At 41.1% G+C, this 19,094-nt stretch overlaps 2 protein-coding genes and 1 long non-coding RNA gene across 3 annotated transcripts in view; 2 read left to right on the top strand and 1 right to left on the bottom strand.

Annotated features, from left to right (window-relative positions):
* Positions 1-1,740, top strand: part of CPA6 (carboxypeptidase A6) — an 83,221-nt gene extending 81,481 nt beyond the window's left edge. Inside the window, exons 11-12 of the mRNA XM_035319490.1 lie at positions 339-529; positions 640-1,740. Of these exons, the coding sequence (XP_035175381.1) occupies positions 339-526 (188 nt within the window). The 3' untranslated portion in view covers positions 527-529; positions 640-1,740. The remainder of the gene's footprint in view (positions 1-338; positions 530-639) is intronic.
* Positions 1,741-9,650: 7,910 nt separating this feature from the next.
* On the bottom strand, positions 9,651-10,709 carry LOC118163042. Its single transcript, XR_004748811.1, has 3 exons — positions 10,526-10,709; positions 10,026-10,316; positions 9,651-9,712 (listed from the first exon to the last, which is right to left on the bottom strand). It is a non-coding gene; the product is annotated as an uncharacterized LOC118163042 (long non-coding RNA).
* Positions 10,710-18,415: 7,706 nt separating this feature from the next.
* The window catches only part of ARFGEF1 (ADP ribosylation factor guanine nucleotide exchange factor 1), a 92,431-nt gene continuing 91,752 nt past the window's right edge, over positions 18,416-19,094 (top strand). Inside the window, exons 1-2 of the mRNA XM_035317788.1 lie at positions 18,416-18,791; positions 18,841-19,037. Of these exons, the coding sequence (XP_035173679.1) occupies positions 18,914-19,037 (124 nt within the window). The 5' untranslated portion in view covers positions 18,416-18,791; positions 18,841-18,913. The remainder of the gene's footprint in view (positions 18,792-18,840; positions 19,038-19,094) is intronic.

Here is a 19,094-nt window from a genome sequence, read left to right as displayed (position 1 = left end):
GGAGATCTTTGTGGAAGAAAAGCTCTGGTACATGAACATTTTGGGGCTGTATACTAAATGTTCACTTTTATTGAAGTTTCTCTTTACACAGAGAAGTTAGTTATTACTTTTTTCATGTGAAAATCGAGGGTCTAATCCTGTATTCGGCTGAGAACTTTACACAAGGAGCTGGATGCCCATACCCCTCTCTGAAAGGTGTTTAGGGTCAGGGAGGAACAGCTTGCATGGTAGCTGTAGTCACTGTGTGCTGTAGACAAACTACCACAGTAACTGTCCAGTGCTTTCAACATGACCTGCACTGAACTGTATTTTAATTTTCTCTGAATTCTCTCCTTCAGATGTGAGTTCTGGCAGCTCTATGGACTGGGCCTACAAAAATGGTATCCCCTACGCATTTGCTTTTGAGCTGCGCGACACTGGCCATTTTGGATTTTTACTTCCTGAGACGCTGATCAAACCAACCTGCACAGAGACCATGCTTGCAGTTAAAAATATAACTCTTCATCTGCTGAAGAAATGTCATTGAGAGCTATTTCTGGGATCTGAAATTAAGGGCTTTACTTCCAGCATCGATGCCTTTCAGTGCGTTTAATTGTCATGGCAAGCTTAGACTATAGAAGCTATAGAAAGTAACGAGAAATATGGTATTGTTTCTACCAGACTCACCTGGCCAGAAATGGAAAAGAAAACCAAACACTTATTTTTTACTTTACAAAAGACCCCGAAGTTGATATAGTAACTTAGTTTTCCATTTGGTGTAACGTATTTAGTTCTTTTTGCATTAAAGCTTTGATTCTCAGCCAGCAACTTCACTGGGGCAGGCCCAGACCCACAGACAGGTGCCTGAAGGAAAACTTCATTCTAGAGTGTCCCTGGCCTTACTGCTTTCCCAGACAGGACTTCCCTCAGGGGAGTCTCTTGAACAAGGGGATAAAATTAACCATGTATATGCACTCTGTATCCCAACACAGGCCTGTGTCTATAGCAGTAAATGGCAGTGCGGTATATAGTTGCAGCTGAACATGCTACAGGTAGCAATGTGTCTTCCTTCTGCACTTATACATACATATGTATATGCACTTTTCTGATTTTTATTCATATAATGCAGGAATTTGACCCAAGGTTTCCTTTAACCGTTCAGAAATGACGACTTTCAACTGTATATATTGGGGTGGACGAAAAATCAACATACTGCCCTTGAAAATGTAACTTCCCTAGAGATATGTAAGAATTATAATAAAATATTATTGAACTATACAATACTCTGCCTTATGGAGAGACCAGAGCTGACAAACCAAATGGCCATGACTAGGAGCTTGGAACCAGGCAGGTGACTGGTGCTTCTGGGTTTTGCCATAGCATATGCCCATTTCTACCAGCTGAGGACCTAGCCTTGACCTGTAATTACAATGTTAACTGATGTTTTATTCATCAGTATTCTTGCAGTGAGTTCTGTAACTCTGTGGCTATGTGGCTGCTCTTCTTGGAAGTCATATTTTTTGCATGCTTTAAAGGAATTAATAATAGATTGTTAAGTGAGATGGAGGTGAAATTAGAAGCTTTACAGCTGAAAGAGAGAAAATAAACACCATGTCTGAAAGAATAATAATGAAAGCACGGAGAATGTAACAACTTGTTGAGGTTTTAGGGGTACTTTTAAAATACTATTTTTTTTCATATTATTATATCTGCAAAAGCATATATTTTACTTTATTAATTTTGAGTTTAATCTTATGCCATAACATGTTAAATAAAAAGTATTTGTTAATAAAATTATCAAAGACTTTTGTAATATTCTTCACACTTTATTCATTGTTAATGTTCATGGTTTTAACAATTTTCTGTATCTGTAAAACATTACTGACATATACAATACTTTAAAAAATCTACACCCTCTAGATACGTACTTGAACTTAGCAAATGTGCAACATTTATGAGACTAGGGAGCACTATATTTAAATAAGAATGCTATTGTCTTCAGGACTTCAAAAAGCAATATATGAGCAAAGATGACAGAATCCCATTCTATGAAAGTTTAACATTTTGTTAATAAAATGTATTTATTTTAAGCAAGCTTTCTGAAAGCTTGTCTAGACTTGATTAGTTCAGAGTTGTTTGAGTAATGCAAGTTTCTAATATGCTTTAATTAAAATCTAGGCAATGGAAGTTCTAAAAAATATCTATCCAATGATCATCTCCCATTTGCTTATGACCATAATCATTAAATATTTTGAAGACTGCAACAACAGTGTCTTGCTATACACAAATTCTTGACAATTGGTCCTGTTTGTGGTGTAAATTAAATATTAGTACCAATTGTCAAGAGTTATCCTGGATTTAAGTAATAAGATTTAACTGTTACAAGGACATGTGGAACTGAAGTGAAGGACAAAAGATGTGAGATGCCTAATCAGCAGGAGACAATTTATCACTGGATTGCTACAGTACAACCTTTTCCACATACAGTACAGAAGAAACCAGACTCAGATGTGATGGATTGATTGCTGCTCATAGTTTAACGGTTCATCACATGAAACATTTCAGATTTATCTTCATACCATCACATCTCCACTGGTACCAAAAAGTAATGGAACTCTTGGAGAAAAATAAAAGGAAAAAAGAAAAAGAAAAAGAAAATGCTTTTTATTAACAAAAGGTCCTAACATTTTAGATGTAGCTGACCTTGGATAGGAATAATTGCAGGTAGTCCTACATTTATCTAAGAAGTTTTGACATTTAGAAGTATTTGATTTTAAAATCATTCAATGAATAAAGCTATGTCCTGGCATCTGAGTGGACTAAGCCTGAATACTGCTTTACATGCAACTGAAACCTCTGAGCTGAGCTGAGTTTTGAAGACCTTTCTATGCCGGATAATTCAGTGCTCCATAGCTGAATACAAGTGTAAACAGTCTCTGAGTCCTTTAATTTCAGGGTCACTAAAGCTGATCAAAAAGACACTCCCCAGAAAAGAGCAAACCCTATTTCCTGAATTAAGAATTTGTAAGAAAATTAATCAGCAAGACTGATTCTAAATAGAGCAATTTGCCCTAAGGCAAGAATTCTTATAACAGCTATTTGGATATGGAACAACAGCCTTTTTGACTTACAAATGTTACTTCTCTGAACATTTCTTTCTTATCTCTGTAATTACTTACATCTCTTCCCTTTCTACTTCTCTTCAGAAGACTTTATTGACCATAGGACAACAGAATTGATAGCTGGTTTTGAGAAAAATGAGTTTATGTTATGATGATAGGTATAGTTTATCATTCAAATAAAAAGCACATGAACAGCAAAACAGTGGTTATTAATCTAGCAGTCAAAATCAAATATATAATCATTATGTGAAATTCAGGAGTTACACTTCTTTTGCTTATTGATAGAATAAATATAACTGCTTCTGTAAATTGGAAAAAATGCTCAGACAAGGTTTTGTGAACATCTGCTCTTTTCTTTGATAGCTTTTATGTTTTAAAAACAAAACTCAGGAAATTAGCATGAAGGAAACAGGCCTATGCCTCTGAAACTCACCCTTCACGACCCCAAAAAAATTATCCCAAATGTGAACTTAGAAAGATTCCAAATGACCTTGAATTGTCATTCATAAATTGTTAAAAAAATTACCTTTATATGTTGAAAAAGGATTGCAAACCTTGAACAAAGAACATAGAGCAAAGCTCCCCATACCTTATTCAGAAGTTGCTTCAAAAAGGCCAATGCATTTTGTTACCTATGCTAACATGTAAAGCCTACAGAAAAATGCAACTCATTTTTTTTAATGTCTGAAACTTGAGCAGGAAGATTAAGAATGACCTTCAATGCCAACATGCATTTACTTGGAAACAACCAGTACCAGTCAGTTTGTCTACAAAATAAATTGCAGTATGCAGATTGCACTATCTACTCGAGGGCTGCAGAAAAATGCTTCTTGAAAATACTACACTTAATTCTTTAGCCTGAGAAGAAAGCAGCCTATTCCTACCAAAACCAGGTTAATATTTACCTACTATAGTTTATTCATGATAAACAATACCCTCCCTTTTTATGTTTACATTTAATTTAATGGCATTGCTCAAAGAATAAGATATTCAGTAGCATGAGTTGAGCAGTATATTTGTAAGCCCTTTGACATCCTTTCCTTTCGCTGAGTGAAACTACTGTATCATTTCTATAGCTCAGTGTTGTCGCAGTCGTATTCATTGTTAGTCTCATACATAATGATATAACTTTTTTTTTTTTTTTTTGTGACTAAAAGCCAAATGTTACCACTTTCATTCAGTTCTTAAGTGTTGGTAAAACACCAGAATAATATATCAAATGTATAGAGATCCAACTACACCTCTACTGAAGAAAAAAGAACAGAAAGCTAAGAACAGAAAGCAAAATAAACCTCAGAGAGAGCTTTAAAATATGAACCCCATTACATTGATTGTATTTATTTGAAAACATTTTTAAACACTCACTATGCCAAATACCTGTTTAAAAATATTCTGTCCACAGAAAATGTGCCATGCTTAATGTATGTCCAATTTTCATATTCATTCGGGATAAAAGTTTAAAGTCCGGAGAGATGTAATTGTTTCCCCCTATCAATGTAGGAGGAAATTCTTTTGCAGACTCACTTGTGTTCTGGCTGATTATATCGATTGACCCATCCACATCAGCACCATGGAGTCAGGAGTCCAGATGCTGGTTGTTGGTCTGTCATGGATGAAGGTTAACTACTCCAGAGTGGCTTTCATGCTCCTCGGCTGAATGTGCCCATCACCCTACCTGTGTTGCACTCCTTGAGCAGCTGGTTGGAAACTCACACCTTTCAGTGGTGTCAAAGGGGCCTGCCTTATCAACAAGGTCTTCTGTGAGTACCTGCAAATTTGGAATAACCAGGGTTAGCCTCTGTATGAGCAGTGAGCTCATACAGGGTTCTTCTTAGCAAAAAAAGTGTTTGGTGCAATAAGTGTATCTTCAACCCAGAAGCCCCTAAATGCTTGTCCCTGCCCGACAGGTAGCAGTGGTCAACCAGAAAGTTGAGGCTCTCTGCATGTGCAGATCCTTTCAAGTGCTCTCTGAAGAGACTGAGTCAAGCACAAAAGGGCTTGCCCTTGGACTGGGACATCAGGGAATGCACTCATAAATAATAGATTCAAATGTTAATTTAAAAATTCTGCCACTGTCCCCAGCCATGCAGAAAGTGCATGCCTGTGACAATGGAGATCCATCCTTTGCAACAAAGACAGGGGATAATGTTTGTCATAGTTCCTGTCTGCTCTGAAATTCCTGCTACCCTACCACTGTTTGGCATTAATGAAAAAGATGTGGGCAGAATAGCCACAACAGGGAGCTATTTTAATCTCTCCCCAGGTCTGTAGGAGTGCATACTTTAACTGAAATAATAGATAACTGGTTCTGAAATAAATATTGTGGTATGACTGTGAGCAGGTGTTTTAGTCTTTTGTGCTGACTACTAAGTGCCAGGCTGTTCCTCTGCCTACCAGTACGGCTTGATGCTGGGTGCAGGAGGGGGTGGGAGTGTCGCTTTTCTTAACCAAATAATTAACCTTTATTTCTTTTTTTAAACCAATTCTGAGCAGAATACAAAGTTACATATGCTTGAGAAAGTTTCATTTTATAACAGAATTTTCAATTTTCTTGAAAATAATGTATCTGTTTGAATCACAACCAGTGTTTAGATGGCTCATTGTCTTCAGTATGCTATAACTGAAAAAAAAAACAAAAAAAAAAACAGTATAGCAGGCTGAAAATCTCAGCCAAAATGACTGATCCACTTACTGTTTCATTTTATTTTGTTTCTAGATGAAGAAAATCTGGGTTGAATGGGCTGAATCAAAGCAGTTCAGTCAAAAAGCTGTGTTAAGTGTTCCGTGCTTAGTTAGCTAGAAATAGCTGGTTTTTGTTGTTGTTGTTGTTTTGCTTTGTTTTCAAAGAAAATGTATACTTTAAGTTCTTTATACAGACCAATTGCTTTACTATGAATTAAATTATAGCATTCACAGAGCTTAATACGGTTTGGGCTGAGGTGTTGTTATTTTCCTGGGAGCCAGGCAGCCTCCTAAGGGTTAAACGAGTGGCATGCCTGCCTCTGTGGTAGGAAAAGCAGAGCTGCTGTTTGCCCTTGTTAGCACAGAATCTGTCAAAAAGGCAAAATGTACTTGAGCCTTATCTCACAGGATAAATTTGCTACATCACGCTGTGCACGTCTCCATTTCCTCTCCTCCATCTCAAAACTGAAGTGAGTCCTGTCTGTCGGTGATGACTTCGGGCTCTAACAGCTTCTAACTTTCAGGACTAAATTTAAATGGTGAACCTGTTAAAATGTGTGAACTTCCCCACATACCTACGCAGCTCCGTTCACACACAAACAAGGCGTCTGTCTGCACAGCGTGTGCTGGCTGAGGGTTTACATAACGGCGTGGCTGCAACTCGTGGCAGCCACAAGGCCGTGGGTAGCAGGCGGCGTGTGCTGGGCTTCCCCGCTCCGCACACTGCGAGCACCCCAGTTCAGCCACTTCGTCTGGCGCCTTAGAGCCCTCTGTGCTATTACATTGGTGTAAAACCCAAAGCTCTTCTCCCAGGGCTGCTGTGGGTCTGCTGTCACTACCACCTTGGAGCCCTGACCACAGGCCGTACCCTTCGTGTGCTGCCCAGCACAGAGCTAAGGGGTCAGGTTTTGCTACCGCCAACACCCACCCAGCTTTGGGCAGAGGCTGTGATAAGGTGTTCATCCTCAACTTGCAGTGCTGACTGCATCCCAGAAAGCCTTCATTATCTTGTGGGTTACGAAGAAGGTCCTGTGACCAGAGTGACCAAAAGGGCATCTGAGTTCTTCCTATAGAGGCTGGTAAAGCTTCAGGAAGGCCCTGGGGAGCCTACAGACCACCAGGACTTTGTGTCCCCTTCAGTCCATGAGCAATTCTTCCATATACTATGCATTTTTTGGAACACATTTTTAAAATCATAATTTTAAACAAAACAAGAAAAAAAAATCTTATATTAAAATGGTTGCACTTATTTTAATGAGGCTTCTTTTCAGAGAAGCTGAGGTTGAAGTGACCTGAAGCTGCTGTTACCCTGAAGGATGTTTAGGGATTCAGCAGATGCAGTCCACTTCCCATCAAATGTACACCTGTCGACCCCGCAGATGATAACTGCAGCCTTCAGGAGATGTCTCAGCAGAGACCTCACAGCAAACCTGTCTGAAGAACAGGCTACTTTTCAGAGAGACTTTTTGATGCTGATGAATGTGGGGAAGTTCATCTATAAATCTCCCCTCTTGAGCAGAGAGTAGGAACATCATCATGTTTCCATGGCTGTCAGGACTGCATTTAAAAAAAAAAAAAAAAAAAAAAAAAAAAAAAAAAAGAGTTAAAATCTACCTCAGAATTTTAACAGAGCAAGGAAGATCCCCGTTCATTTCACACTTCCCTGCACTTCAGCAGCAAGGAAGGCTCCTTGGCTGGTGTGCCTGGCTGCACTTGCACCGACACCCAGCCCGTCAGAAAGAGCAGCATTTAAAATTGCTGGAATCACTGCCTTGTTTTTCTTTTGCCTCTGTATCTTAAACAATCCATCAGTGCTAAAGCCTGAATATGCACAAGAATAACTCTTGTCCATTTAGGTGTCTGTTGAAGGGCACAGAAAAAGCTGATTTCTTAAAAACTCATTTTTTGGATTCAGTGATTTCCATTTTGTGGAATACCAGCAGTCTGTATGTACAGAAAAATACATCCTGGAAGGCAAATGATTTGTGAAAAAGCTTTATCCACAGACATACTAAGTACAGCATATATCATCTTCATGCTCCAATTCTGAATGCACAGACCCAAGGAAGACTGCCTGGAGCATGTTTTCCATTTCACTCTGTATCAGGTAGACTAAAAATAAAGGCAAAGGACAGAAGTCTAACATGGGGTAAGAGGAAAAGTCCAAATTAAATAGCAAGACTGTAGGCCCCAAGAGCAGCAGACATTATCTGGATGAGTTTAAAAAGGTATTTTTATTTTTAACCAGCAATGGTGAAGCACCAATACTTAAGAAAGATGAAAGGAAAACAACCATATAGGATAATTAAAGGACTGCTGGGTCTCGGATGGTTTCCTGGGAGAGCAAGTGGCTAGAAACAGATGAAAAACAAAAGTTAGACAAAAACTAGCAAACAAGCAAAAACTAATCATTTTTGATTGGGTGACACTCTGTGAGAAGCATAAAAATAACTTCATCCTGAAGAAATATAAGTAAATGGATACTGGTGGGATTATTTCTAAGGTAAAAAGCAGAGGACTGAAAGGACTAAAATCTAGAAAATCACTTATCCATTCATCTGTTGATGTCAGAGCCCTCAGTCAAACTTCTCTTACCTAAAAAATAACTTACCATTGGAGTACTCCCATGTGCACAATATTAATATTCAAGAATCCTCTGACATAATTAATTTTTAATGTTTGTGGATATTAGCAAAGAGGTGAAGGAATATAGTAATGCCTCCCACTCAATCACAGCATTTCTCACTCTGCACAGGTTGGCACCTTTATCTCCACCTCTCCAGCTGTATGTGGGGATAAACCTCAACACGGCAGAAGCAGATGCCTATCTGCTGTGCGAAGAAGCAGAGCGGCAGATTCCATAGAGAGGTAGCAGAAGTAATCTACATTTGGGGTGTATTTCCGCAGGGGCGCGTGGAAAAATGTAAAAATCACCATGTATCTGCTGCAAGATATTGGAGCCTGTGAGGTAAAGAAAGTTAGCTTCCTTTACGGAAAGCCTCGCTTGCCATAAAACTCATCAAAATACTGATCCCATTGCATAGTAGAAGAGCATGTCTTCTCCACTTTTCATTAGAACTTTATTATATGATTTTTGTCTATTCCTCTGTATTGCAATGCATTTTCATAAGTACACAGCTTTTCAAGAATAGATTTGTACTGTAAGTGAAAAGGGTATAGTTGCAGCACCATCAATATACAGAATGAAGTTAAAGACATGCAACAAATTCCAAAAAAAGCATCACTGGAACCTAGAAGATGAGACGTGTATGGGAATCTTTCCAAGGAAGGCTCTCCCAGACTTGACTAATTGTAACAATGTGCATCTATTTAAATGGCACTTTATGCTCATATCCACTACACTGTAGAAGCCAAAGCTGTAATGAAAGGGAAAACTACTGGATATCTATCATTTTGCTTGCCATTAAGTGTGGGAAAATATTTTAACTCAGCAAGAGTCAGTTTATTTATTTAAGATATAAGTACATACCATTTAAAAATAAATAAATAAATAAGTCTTTAAACTGCAAAATTTGCTGTCATGCAAAAGAATATTACTTATGAAGGTTCACATACACATCAACAATAAATATAGCAGTGCTTTTGCCTTAGGTGTTCCCTGTCAATTATATACACTGCCATGAAAAGGACCAAAACCTTTAGCAGCTCATTCACTATTATTCAGAATTTTGACAACAACTGGCAATCCTACAGCCAAAAGTACACTTGAGATTTGAGATATCCCACCAAAGTCTCCCATTCTTTTGTGGCTGGACAAAACAGGCAGCCCTTGTGCCTCCTCCCAGATGATAATAATGCTGGGTATTATGGAAGCTCGAGGTGTTAGAGTTGCAGGCTTACCTATGCCACCAGTCACCTGTTTTTCCTGAATACCTCCCCTGGGGTGGCAGGCCTCAAGTTTCACCTGTCTGGGAGAAGAAATTCACACTCCTCTTGCTCTGAAGGTGGGATTTAACTTGACTGACTTCATTTATATGAAAACTATTCATCTAAACTAAATCGACTTGGTTCCCTCTATATAGTGGGTAGGGAAAATAAAGGATGTAGATGTTGATAGGTCACATCTACCGTAGACTTGGTATTATTGCTACTGTATGAGTTCCTCATTAGATGTTACTCCTTTTGCATGGCAAGAGCCCAAATGACAGCTGAGACTAGATGCTTAGCTTTTATAACTGTTAAAATTAGTTGAGACAAATCCCATCCTAGGATGGGACTTACCCCTTAATTTTCAGTAGATCCAGCTCTGGCTCAATTCAGATGCCTGAAGTTCTTTCTTTCAAGGTTTCCCATGACATACAGGACATTTAAAGAATAATTACATGTATTTCTGCCATCTAATTTCAACAGTAATTCAGGCAGACCTAATTTCTTCAGCCACCACAAGTGAAGGCTGGTGCTGTGGACTATGAAAGCATCTTCCTTTCTATCCCTCTCTCTCATGCTTCTTTTAATCCTGATGGTAATTTAGGTTACTCTATATGCATATTTCTTTTCCTGCCTTGTAGTTTGCTGGAGAGGGAACCAGAATTGTAAGAGCAAATAGTTTTGGTATTCCCCATTAATAAAGATTAGCTATCTAACTGAGCTAGCTAGCTCGATGCATTCTTTTCCTGGTTTGCTTGTTTGTTTGTTTGTTTTTTTCCTCTGGACAGATTTTTTACAAGTTAAACAAATGTGACTACACAACACACAGACAATACCAAAGACACACAACATACCAATACATAAATAATCAAGCAATGTAGAGTATTCAAAATCCATCAGAGGGTAGTTCCAAATCTGTCACTGAAAACAGCTAATTCGAGGTTTGGTGAGACCCTGTGGATTTTACCCAGCAGCTGACTGGCTGCCAGCTGAACCCATATGAGACGCCTCTTAAAGCTGACTCCTCTGCTAATTTTCTCTTTTTACTGCCTCTAGCAGGCACTGCATGATATTTAAAGGCTACTGAGTTTAAGGCAGTCCTTGAATGTAAAGTGAGAGTGTTACCTTATTTTTACAAGAATGTACATGAACTTCACTTTTGATGCAAGCGATCGGTAATCGAGACTAGTAAACAGCTTTTCACAGAAAGCTATGGCCTGTTCAGCCTGCCCCTGCAGAATCCATTCTAATAAAAGCTAATACCTTCATTAGAAAGAAACTGTGCTCTGAGCCTATCATGAGCAAGAAAAACAAAATGCAGTCATAGCTTCATGGTAAAACATTTATTAAAATTGTAACAGTAAGTGACATAGTAAAAATAACCTCAAAATCAGAGATTTATACATCAAAATAGTGACTACAGATTCCTGTGTCCTGTGATTTTTCTTAACAAATTAATGTTTGCTGCATTATTGCAGTAACATTAAGGTTTGCAAATACACCAGAATGTTTCAGTATTGTATTTCACACAGTGACCACATGTACCAAATACACACAAATACACAAAGCCTGCTTATAAGACACTGCTGTTACTTCTCTGGTTTTTAAAACAGAGCACAGTCAGCTTCCACAGAGGGCTCACACCTATTTCAAAGGACTCAGCCTCACTTTAATACAGTATACTGTGAATTTAAAGTCAATTTGGAAATTAATCTTCTACCTCTGATCCAGCACTACAATGAAAAGAAGTGAAACCATTAATTTAAATCTCCACAAACTCGGGGAAAATTCTGATCACGCATTTTGTGATATGAACACTTCAAAATCCTATTTTAAAATGATGCACAATGGTTTAACCTGCTTTTCCTATTTCTCTGTAGACTAATATGTCTTAAGATTAAGAAAGCTATTTTGAAGGTTGCACACATACTGATGCTCCAAAAATGGGAAAATTACAGCTGCCCGTGCTGAGTGTTCTGGTTTCTAAGCAGAGAGAAGCATCCACATTTGGTTGACCTTATCCATGTGAGGGAGCTTAATGCCAGCAGAATTATGAAAAAATATACCACATTGTTTCCCTCTTACATCTGTGTTCATGCCATTTCTGTGCATTTCTGTACAATAATATCCCAAGTACTATTTCTGTTCTAAAACGGTGACCAAAGGGAAAGCGATGTGCTGACGTGCATAAGCAAGGATAAGTTTAGGAAGAACAAGCTAAAGAATAGAAGTGGTTTGCTAAATGAGCATTTTAAGGACTACATTTGCAGCTACCCAGAAGCATGACCTCCATCTCATGCATATACAAGTAGACCAATTGAAGCTCCACTGCTATAACTTGCTATTAAATTCATGTAAGTAAGCTTCCATTGCAAAATATATCTAGTCCCAGTGCTAGCTGAGGAAGCAAGTTTGGTTCAAGCATGTATGAAACACCATAAACATTATCATTAGTCTTGACTATGTATCTCTACGTATCAATTATAAGGGCCCTGCACACTCCTCTCCACACTTTGTTTAAGCGAGGACTGCAGTACTGGTAAGTACAACTTGACTTCAGATCACACTTGTCAGGAACTGAGCACAGTAGCAGTCACAAAAATCAGCAATGGCTCTATGGATTTGCAGAAAGTAGGTCCTGAAGAATTATCTGTTGGCTGCCTCACAAATCATGAAAAATGAGATTTTTACCAGCCCAACATTTGTTCTGTTTGGCCTTCTCAGCTGTGAACAATAATAAATCACACCTCAACAGCCCCGCCAGTGGCACAGCAACACTTTCGTATAGCCACAATCTCTGTTCCTGCAGGAGGAGGTCAAAAAGCTTTTAGAAAGAAACAGCGAGCAATAAAGACTTTCAGATACAAAACTAAACACTCCACCTGAGCCTGTTTCTGAACCCAGACAGCAGCAGCTTTGAATGTCATGAGAAGCCATCCATCCTACATGCTGCGAACCAGTGAGTCCAGTTTTTAATGATGCGGATCACACGTCACCTCTGACACTTGACTTGAAACTAGAAACATCTTGGAAGTCCAAACAAAACTGTCATAGGTATTTTAAAATGTTTTGTGAAGTTATTTGAATGAATACACACCTAGCAAATATTTAGTGAGTTAACTAGGATCCTAGAATGAATCACCATTACAGTGCTTCTTTAATATCTTCCTTCTGCTCCTTTAATATCTTTATTCTAGGCAAGAATAACCATAACGCCCATTCAATTTTATCTTTCTGGTTATTCATATTCAAAATCTTTCATTCCTGCCACGAAGCCCGCGGTTTGTAATATACAGGCTGAAGTATCAGTTATTGCATTTTTGACAGCAAATAACCCACTGCAGTTGCTGGAGGAAGCAATCAGGCAGATTCAAAGATCACTTGAAGGCAGTTAAAAGTGGTTATTGCTGCAGTCTCATTGCTTGCCACCTTAATTCAGGTGACTTTTATGACGTCTCTGTCCCTGCCTTTCAACACGGATATTAAACTACTTGGAAACCATCTTTGTCATTCATTTGACTTACCATACCCACAGATTCAAGGGAGATTTATCCAGACAAACTCCATTCAACTTTTCTCGCTCCTTTTTCATTTTCAGACCTTCTTTTGTTATTATCAGCTTATTGAAAGAGATCTGCATACACCTTTGAAAATGCCCAAGTTCTAAAGTGATACACTGAATTCACCCCGGATCAAGGGGAAAGGAGTCTTTCAAAACACAAAAATCAGGTTAAAGCTAATGCTTCGTGCTTCCAGTAGCTAGGCTGTTCAATGCCTAACCTGTAAAACAACTCAGCATGCATTACACTGCTCATGTCACATCAGTTACAAAGACCTGCAGGAGCCAGAAGCTAGGATTTAAAGGTAGGAGGATCATCATTTTCAGTGAATTTGTTATTTTTCTAATTTGCCACCAATCAGAATATTCTCATTTTGTAACTTGAAACTGGAGATTAAAACTTTGGCGTAACTATACGCTATGGTAGTCTGTGCTGCTATGGGTGTTTGGGAACATAACTAATGAACCAGATTCCGCACCACAAAGTAATCTTAGAGAGCTTTAACAGTAGTGACACCACTTCCCAGGAAATAAGGCAATTATATTGCAGCTCCCTCCCTTCAACAGTTTCTCCTTAATATCCAGTAATAGTTCCTAAGCAATTTTATCTGTTGGAGTTGGCCAAGAGAAGCCATAAATCAGTGTTATCTTTGCCACAGATCCTCCATACATTTTCTTTTGCAGTGCAAGGCTCTCAGGAAATTGCCAGAACTTTGTGTTCCTGGAATATTTTCCATTACACAGGAGGGTACTACACCGGCTTGAATTTGCATTTGCAGAGCCACCCCCACAACAGTAGCCATATACCATAACCAAAGAAGTAGGTTGCTGATTTGTCCATAACCAGATCTGTAAGTTTGAAAAACCACTATAGAAACTTTAAAGGAAACCTATACAACCGTACCTTAAAATGTGTATTTCCTTCTGTCTTTAGGGTGGTCATTCATGTTCCTCCTTCACTCACAATATTAGGAAATGGTATGCTGAGGTGCTATGGAGGCTGGGAAGTGAATTATTCATCTGCTAGCCGGAGCAAAATGCTGAAGAAAGAACTTATTGAAAAGTCCTATAGGTAGGCTAGAAGAAAAAAATGTATTCCCAATAGAAAAAGTACTAGCAAAAAAGGATCACATTCCCACAAATACAGTGTTACAAGCGTCCCAGCACATGAATGCAAGCTCCATTTGCTGTCTTCCAGTTTCCAGCCTCAATTCAGAATGTGATTCTATCAACCACATGAGGTGCTTTTTTTCCTTCACTGCTGATATTTTTCCTGCAGCTGTCACAAGATGAAAAATATCGTGCTTTACTTGGAGTGTGTATCCTCAGGTAACATTAGTATTGAGAATGTATTACAATATAGCAACAGCCTGCACTTTTTAGCTTTAAGGAATAGATTTGTCACCTTGCAAGAACCTCCTCAAAGTGATGGATATTTATTTCATTACTGGTCACTCTGCGGTGTCACAAGTTTTTGTACAAACGTTTGGAAGCAACCTAGGAATTACCTATTGATTAACATTCCCTGTGCTAATAAATATTTGCTACTTGTTCTTTCAGTGCCGCAGTGGATATACTGCAGCCTGTTTTAACCTGTCAGAATATTCACCCTATGAACAAACTGTGAAATCTTACCCCAAGCTCCTGGATTTATCTAAAAAAGAAAATAATAATAATCTTACAAATGTTCAAGCACATTTATAGGGAGTGTCATAATGCATACAGTGGATATTTAGAATTATGCTTCAGTTATCTATTCTATTCTATTCTATTTTTGCAAGGGTGGCAGGCCTAGGACTCCACAAAGAGAAACGCCTTCTTTGTATTTCATTATTAAATAACCAAGCACCACAGGGTACACATTCAGTACAAGACTTGCAAGCTTCTCAACCAAGGTGGCTGCAGTTGCAGAGCAGTCACAGCTTCTCTCCTGTTCCATGTTCCCATGTGCCAGATCCATCTGGACCCTGATCCATCAGGCGCTGATAATCTGCGTCTGGTACATGAAAGCAGAACGGGAGCAAATGCAGCGTACTGTACTGCAGCTAAGGAAGGTGCCAGCAATGAGGCACTGTGATTAAAGGGGCATTTATATGCTGGTCCTGTCTACTGACCCATGTATCCAACACACGGGGTCTCACGCACAGGAGCAGTGCTGAGCCATCCGTTGTGCAACGGAGATACTGAAGAAATTTTGTATTTAAAGCAGTAGTTCAAACAATGCTTTAAGTCAGCATAAATCTGTATTGTTGACAAAAAATGCAAGCCTGCCCTCTTCTTGCTCATTTTCTTGTTCCTGTCCTTGTGTTATCCCCCACCCCCTTGAGCTAACAAGCTTTTGTAAGATTGCCTGATGAAGCAGGGTATGGAATATATCTGGATTAAAAATGCTCTGTTTCTTGTCAGGTTGGTTTCAACCTAATTAAATTCTGAACATAATTCAGCACATAATTCACAACATGACAATGCAAATGCTGGTGCTGACCAGGGAAGCAAGAAACATAGAGGCAGAAGGAAGACCAACTGCTTCTTTTAGTGGCAGTTCTGTCTTATTCTGGCTAGAAGCAACCACAGTTGTAATGCTTCCTCAAAGTCCATAAAATTCTTTATAATTGCCCAAACATTATTTTAATACCTGGCTTTCCTAACTGCCATAACAAATGACTTCAAATCCAAAGCACCGGGAGCCTGCACATGAGCTGGCAACCATTCACATCTTGGCCCTAAATGAGGGCACTGGACTGTCGTTCTATCTCCAGTGCTTCTATCATTGTTCCCCTGTGATTTCCATCATTATTGGCTCAGCTCTTGGAAGGAAACTGGATGTCAACCTGCTCAATAGATGATTTACAATAAGATCTTCCTGGACAATTTCAGAAGCAGTCCTTTGATGACATACTGGCTCTACATCGCTGTGGGGCTTAGGCAGGGGTTGCCTTGTGACTAGCACGGAGATGTAGAATACCAGCTGTGTCAAGCTATAAATTGAGTGAAGGGAGCGGCAGCTGTTTGAACCTGAGAACAGAAATTGAAGATTCAAACCACATTAGAAAGCAAAAAATCCTGAGAAGTTTAATCTATTCATATTACAGTAGGAATGAAATAGAGGAAGACACGTAACTGTCTTTTTGACAGGTCTTTTATTTCAGTAATCTGACGTCTCAGCAGCAATTCTATATGCCAGCTAAAACACTGATGCCCGACTGAAATACGCATACAAAATCATCCTGTGTACAACATATGAAAATAGACATTAATAGGAACAAAGCAGATAACTTCAGTCCTCAGTGCTCTTTAAATACAGATAGCTATTGTCTTCATGATATTATAATTGCAAGTCTATTTCTGCCAAATGGACCGTGAAAATCAATAGCAAACTCCATTTGCTAAATAACATTTGCAAGCTTTGACTTGGCTACGGAAATTTGGACTCAGGTGGTTTGTGTAAAAACTACCAGCAAAAAGTCTGTGAAAATTCTTATTCTTGCCATGTGTTCATGGCTGTCAGCTTTGAAAGACCAAGGTCATTTTGATATCCAAAATTCTGTATAACAAAATTGAGATTTGACTAATGGGGAAAATGTTTTTCCCTAAACAAAGGTTTGGAAATAATTTCAGGTATACTCAGTAACTATGCTGCTGAAGATACGGTCTGCTCAGTAAACCAGCCTAACCTGAATACAGTCATCAAATATCCTTGTGTAGTTTTTTTGCAAGAATCAATGTGCTTGGTGATGTGACTTCCGATGGTCTCACAGAGCTGTTCCAAAGCTAAAACCAGATCTATCCTCTTAATATTTTCAGTAACGTTTATCAGTCAGGTATAAAATTGCCTTCAGTTTCTAACTGAGAATGACTAGAAAAAGCTCATGGAGCACTTTGAGTCATTTCAGAAAAAGTAATAATAATAATGTGGTTTGCTTTAATAGTTGGGTCATCTATAGCTTTAACAGAATTCCCCATGCCAGGGTATTTCTTAAAAAGTCCAGATATAGATACCTATATGGCAACAAGTCTTTTCGGTATGAATCATTTTCCACTTGGGAAACTGGTTAAAGCAGTAGTAGGAAGCACTAGCTGCCTCTTCATTAGGGGGACTGGGTTCGCTGTACCTTCACTAATGCAGCCACAACTGCTCTGCTGTAGACAAAGAAGCACGTGCTGAAATCAACTATTCAGTCAAGAAGGCAAGGATGCTTGCAAGGCCTTAGCACGGTGACGTGACAGCCTGGGCAGGCCCTAGAAATCCCCACAAAACATGAGGAAGGGAGCAGGATTAATCTCCTTGGAAGGCTGTTGTCAGGGCTGATGAAGCAGGACAGCAGGAGGAGAACAAATAGGAGCAGTCGGCTGGGTGCTGGCTCTCAGTTCTGCTAGGTCTGAGATGACCCCTGGCTTCCCCAGCCGTCTGCTTTCTGTGACGGCCTTGTCCTGACCTGCCTGAAGGGTGTATCTGGAAATTCCGTCCTTCAGTTTCCAGGTGAATTTTTAATTAATATTTTTAAGGTTAAAAAAAATATCTAAGCCAAACCTAGCTACAGTCACTGCCAAATTCTACTGCTTTTATTAGAAATGTTACTAGAAACTAGAAATCCTACTTTTATTGGAAATAAATCTACTTTTTGCGCCTTGGAGCACACAGCTTGGCGTATCATGCTCTCACTGGTTACCAATCGGTCAGGGCCGGGCTGTGTTTTCCTCAGACCCACCCCGGAGGTGACCCCCTCACCCCTTCATGAGGGGTAAACGGCGAGAGCACACACAAATCAGGGCAACGTGACAGAAATAAGTAGCGGTTTCATACAGTGAGAGACCACAGCCATCACCCCTCTTGTGAGGGTGCGTTTTATTAAAAATAAAAAGCTATCCGGCGGTCGTAGGGCAGGTAGGAAGAACTCTCCTGAGGCCCCACACGGCGCCCCCCCCCCCCGCCCGCTCCTCCGCGATGGGCGGCCCCGGGGGCTTCTCGCGGCCGCTCCGCCGGGGCAGGTGGCGCTTCGCGGGGGGAGCCTCCCTCCCTCCCTCCCTCCCTCCCCTCCCCGCGCTGGTGGCCCGGAAGGGAAGCCCTGCCCCTCCTTCTCCTCAGCCGGCTCCCAGGTGGCAGCAGCCATCTCCGCGGCTGCCTCCCGCGGCTCCGCTCCACCTGTAGCGCGCCCACGGGGCGGGCAGAAGGCGAGCGGCGGCCGCCCCCCATCCCCTCCATCCCTCCCCTCCCTCCCCGCCGCCTCAGCCCCGCGGGGGCCGGGGCACGGCGGCCGCTTCCTCCCGCTCGGCAGCCGGGCGGCCGCGGCCCTGACGTCGCTTCCTTCCAACATGGCGAGGGCAGGTCGCTGCCGCAGCCGCTGCCGCCGCCGCCGCTAATGGAGGCGGGCGCGGGCCGGGGGCGGCTCGGGGACTGAGCGCGTCGCGGGCGCCGTCCGCGCACACACCGGCGGCGGCGGGGGGCGAAGGAGGAGGCGGGGAGGAGACGGAAGGCTTCGCCCTCCCTCGGCCCAGGGGCTCGGCTGCCGCCACAGCCTCCCCCCCGGGGGAGCCCTCCCTCCGCCGGAGCCCTTCCTCGGCCCGGCCTCGCCGCCCTCCCCCGGCCCCTCGCTGCCCGCCCGCGGCGGGGGCGGCCGGTGCCCCGCTCTCCCTTCCCTTCCCCTCCCCACCCCTCCCTTCCTCCTCTTCCTCGATCGCGCCCATGTATGAAGGGAAGAAGACGAAAAACATGTTCCTGACCCGGGCCCTGGAGAAGATCCTGGCCGACAAGGAGGTGAAGAAGGCGCATCACTCCCAGCTGCGCAAAGCCTGCGAGGTGGCCCTAGGTGCGTGCGGGCGGCCGCGGGGCCTCCCCCCCCCCCCCCCCCCCCCCCCCCCCCCCC

This window comes from Oxyura jamaicensis, chromosome 2 (genome assembly GCF_011077185.1).
Source record: "Oxyura jamaicensis isolate SHBP4307 breed ruddy duck chromosome 2, BPBGC_Ojam_1.0, whole genome shotgun sequence".
Classification (NCBI taxonomy): domain Eukaryota; kingdom Metazoa; phylum Chordata; class Aves; order Anseriformes; family Anatidae; genus Oxyura; species Oxyura jamaicensis.
Note: the sequence above shows the minus strand (reverse complement) of the source record. Positions and strands in the feature narration are given on the sequence as shown.